Consider the following 4,223-nt stretch of genomic DNA (forward strand, 5'->3'; position numbering starts at 1 on the left):
ATCGAGTCACCGATGCATAACTCTGCCAGCGGGCGCTAAACTACCAATAAAGTCACTAGGTAATAGGTAGGAACGCAAAAGTAATTGGCAGTGCCAATCAAATGCTTCACTTCCGGATTTCTTTTCACTTCCAGAACATGTTGCTGTTAGGTTGGTCGCGTGGTGTTCCCTCGTAAAATAAACAAACAAAAACGAAACGGCCGCACTTAGTCAGAAAATGGGCGACATATGTTTAAGCTGTGAGAATGACATTTTTATGCAGTTCACTCATTAAACGATGATATTGCCGCGTGCCTCGCGGAACCGAGAAAGAAGAGAACGAAACAGTGCAGTGGGTGGAACTGATCGGTTCAGTGTTCGCTGCCTTGCACTCGTTACATTTTCTGGTGGAGCAGCCGGGTACGATTTCCCTTTTTGCTGAGTTCAACCCCTCAAGGGCAACAGAGAGCCACCACAGATCTGACACCGGTCCATCGCAGTTGCAGCCGCCGCTTTCGAGGTCAGTCGTCAGAGTTCAGGCCTCTTCCCTGCCAACATGCATAGATCCAACATGAACATTGCAGCTAACGGAGAGTCTTCACTCCAGTTCGTCGTCCTCCAGTCTAGAACGCTACCGTCCTTCCATGGAGAGCTTTATGAGGACACAGAAGACTGGCTGGACCAATTCGAACGGGTCGCCAATTACAATGGCTGGGATGGTCAAAGGAAGCTCTATAATGTGTACTTTTCTCTCAAAGATCCAGCGCGGACGTGGCTCGTGAACCACGAAACGACACTATCAACATGGGACCTCTTTCGTCGCCAGCTGTTGGCGACCTACACCGCCAACGACCGAAGAGAGCGTGTGGAGTCGACACTGCAATCTCGCATCCAAGCCCCTAACGAGAGTATTGGAATGTACTACGAGGACATGATCCGCCTTTTTAGGCGTGCTGGTCCAAATATGTCAGAGGAGACGAAAGTGCGCCACCTAATGCGCGGGGTGAAACAAGGATTATTTGCTGGGCTTGTGCGCAATCCACCTGGCACGGCATCAGATTTTCTAACGGAGTTCACCACGATAGAACAGACACTTCGACACAGGGCTCAGCACTACAACCGTAACGTGTCCGCCATTTCACCAGTCGCCTATGGTTCCGGCTGCAATGGTTCTGATGATGCCTTAAGGGAACTTATTGAGTCTGTGGTCAGAGAAGAGCTGAGACACATTCAGCTACAGGGTCTAACATCGTCGAGGCTTCCATCACTCGCGGTGGTCGCTCGCGAAGAATTTAGGCAAGCTGTCCCGGAACAGTCTGTGCCTGGTGTGCAGCCACCGCCACCGAGTGTGCCAACGTACGCGTCCGTGCTTCAGCATAACCTCTGTGATAATCCTCCAAAAGGTAACCCCACTGTGCCTCATCCAAACCAGCACCATAGTGGGTACGACTCTCCCAGAGCCAGAGTGAACACTTCTACTCTTGATCCAAGCCTACGTTACCCTCCTCCTCTTCTAGCCGAGGCACGGTTTCGGTGGACTGACGTCTGGCGTGCCCCTGACAATCGGCCCCTTTGTTAACACTGTGGTGAGGCCGGTCACATGTTAAGGCTCTGTCCGTACTGCCGCGCCGGACTTAGTGGCTTCCATCCGCGTGCACGATGTCCTCGGAGTGGTGAACGACCACCCGAAATCGAGGAGTACCTATCGACGCATACGAATCTTCCAGACGTCCCACAATAGGTCCCGCGTCATTACCGCTTCCCGTTATCGTTCTCCAAGTCCACGGCACTCTACATACGGCACTGGCCGGTCGCCGGGCCCCCACTCCCAGAGCAGTCGGGAAAACTAGGAACTGTGACCTGCGGAGGTGAGGCCGCTGACGAGCGAAGTGCTGAACATCCTCCATCAAGTTTAGTACAAGATAACGGCTATCACACGGCGTCATGTAACGATGAACCTGAGTGTGCAGTTTCGGACGTACCGGTTTCTATCGACGATTTTCTCATTACAGCTTTACTTGATACGGGGGCGGACTATTCAGTTATGAGCTGTGGGTTTCCCAGGAAATTGAAGAAAGTTTTAACCGAGTGGACTGGGCCTCATATCCGCACTGCAGGGGGACACATTAGAGAGATTTAGTTGGCCGTACGGAACGGGCTTGCGCACGCATCGCTCACTATGTTTCATACGGAACGAAAGGCGCGCCCCTGACACTTTTAGTTAGCCGAACGTAAGCGTCCTTCTAGATGGAAGCACCCAATACATCTTAGAATGCTCCGTCATGTTTCTCAGCGCCATCCAGCATAAGAAACAAGAACTGATACTTGAGAATGTTTTGATATTCGGCCAAGTCAAGACTCGGATCAATCCTCATTTAGCCGCTCTCGTTGCAGTCATCATATTAGAGTGCACTATCTAATCATATCGAAATGCCACACAGAAGCGTTCTGTCAAATCCGGAGGTGATTTCCGCATTGCAATCGGACGAATTGACGCACTAATAATGCGGAATGTGTAGCAGCGACTCTTCGGGATCAGTTTCCTTGCAGGAGTTAGCAACGAGGACGCCAGATACCGTTCGCGACATGGGCTGTATGATATAAGGAACTGCGACGCAACTGTATTCAAGCAAATGTTCCGCTTTGAGAAGTGTGACTTCGAAGAACTATACAATGCCCTGCTGGTGCCGGATACGCTCACTACAGCCCAAGGTGTTAGGCTACCAGGGCAAGAAGCGTTGTGCCTGACGTTGCGCAGTTTGGCGTATCGCAACAGGTGGTGTGACTTAGAGGAAATTTTTGGCAGGCACTTGTCAGTTATGTCCAGTGCAGGGAATATAATGCTCAGCCACATCACAAATAAATGTGAGCATCTCCTCAGCGACTGCAAAAACCACGAGTGGCTTTCGCCTGCTTCGCTGCGGAGTTTTGCCAGGGTAAGTGAAATGTGAACGTGTTACCCTATTGAAAGTTCCAAAATAAGGTTCCATTCATGTACTATACTTGCGTATTTGCTGTGCAAGCCGGCTAAAAACCTGTTAGGAGCTAGTCTTGGTTTAATAAACTTCTATTTCTTTTGTGCACCAACAACAAACTGCAGCAGTGTGTTTTGTTCCCATATTGGTTTAAAAGTAATTCAGCTTGTATGATACACCACAGCTAAATGAGAATCTGTATTAGTAGCAATGTTACAGTTATGGCTGTTATTCTTGCAGGTTGTAATAGTAGCCGTTAGCATCTTACTGATTTATGTGTTTGGGAACACACTCATTTGGCCAAATGTGAGGTGTACTAGGCATATTTTGTGAATTACTCTGAAACAGATATCTTTATGTGACGAACAAGTTTTTTACAACCGAATGTTCGCAATGCGTCCAGTACAATTTCTTCCGGCAGATTCGCTGATTGACAACTCACCTCCAACATATAAGGTTGGTTTAACTGCAGTCGAAGTAGGCATTTGTATGCACTACTTTTTCTTATGCTGTTGAAGGATTTCTGACAGATGTTACCATACAGATAATTGAAATGGAGAACCCTGTCAATGTTGGCCTTGCAAGATTATTTCACTGCACCACTAAATGAATAGCCTATCAGATTCTCTGCAGTTTCCTTCTTGTTACACTTACAGCCTCTTAGATGGTGATCAAATAAGCTGTCAATCCTATTACCTTGTCAAAGACCTAAAATATTCTGCCATTTTTTTATTCATAGGCCGTTCACAACAAAGCTGCTCCCCTGCCGAATTGCTGGGCCTTTGTGGATGGGACAGCTCGTCGAATATGCCGCCCGAAGAAGAACCAAAAGCTGTACTTTTCGGGCCACAAAAGAATGCATATGGTGAAATACCAGTCCGTCATGTGTCCAAACGGCATTGTTTGTCAGCTGGATGGTCACTACCCTGGGTGTTGCCATGATGCAGGCAAGTAAATATTGGTAGCAAGCTTAAACTTGTAACTCTCTGAAGCATAAAACAAAGAGTGCTAAGAGAGCTCGCTGCCTTGGTCATCGATGCGCACCTTCGCATCGGACATATGCACCCTGAATATAACCTCATAATCATGAAACAAGGAAAGCCTCTTTGTGAACCTTGCATCGAATTGGTCACATAAAATTGCAATTTACTTGCACGCAGAAGGCGCCAGAAACTAAGAAAAAAACCAATTTATAGTATTTTACAGCACATTCCTTTCCTCCTTGAATTACGCTCATGAGAGAATGCAATAGTATACTTATTGGGAGTT

General features: G+C 47.8%; 1 protein-coding gene across 1 annotated transcript; it reads left to right on the forward strand.

Annotated features, from left to right (window-relative positions):
- The first annotated feature begins 550 nt into the window (after positions 1-550).
- LOC146183517 (uncharacterized) lies at positions 551-3,909 on the forward strand. Its single transcript, XM_084608366.1, has 3 exons — positions 551-698; positions 2,530-2,915; positions 3,694-3,909. The coding sequence occupies exons 1-3, from the start codon at positions 551-553 to the stop codon at positions 3,907-3,909; spliced, it is 750 nt and encodes a 249-aa protein (XP_084464492.1).
- The last annotated feature ends 314 nt before the right edge of the window (positions 3,910-4,223 follow it).

The sequence above is a fragment of the Amblyomma maculatum genome, chromosome 7 (genome assembly GCF_055883805.1).
Source record: "Amblyomma maculatum isolate TAMU_Amacu chromosome 7, ASM5588380v1, whole genome shotgun sequence".
Classification (NCBI taxonomy): Eukaryota; Metazoa; Arthropoda; class Arachnida; order Ixodida; family Ixodidae; genus Amblyomma; species Amblyomma maculatum.

Excerpts from the sequence above, each read along its gene's own strand:
- LOC146183517 (XM_084608366.1), top strand. The coding sequence starts at position 551 with ATGAACATTGCAGCTAACGGAGAGTCTTCACTCCAGTTCGTCGTCCTC. Across the intron at positions 699-2,529 it reads CAATTACAATGGCTGGGATG|GAGTTAGCAACGAGGACGCC; the intron begins GTCAAAGGAAGC and ends GTTTCCTTGCAG. Across the intron at positions 2,916-3,693 it reads CGCTGCGGAGTTTTGCCAGG|GCCGTTCACAACAAAGCTGC; the intron begins GTAAGTGAAATG and ends TTTTATTCATAG.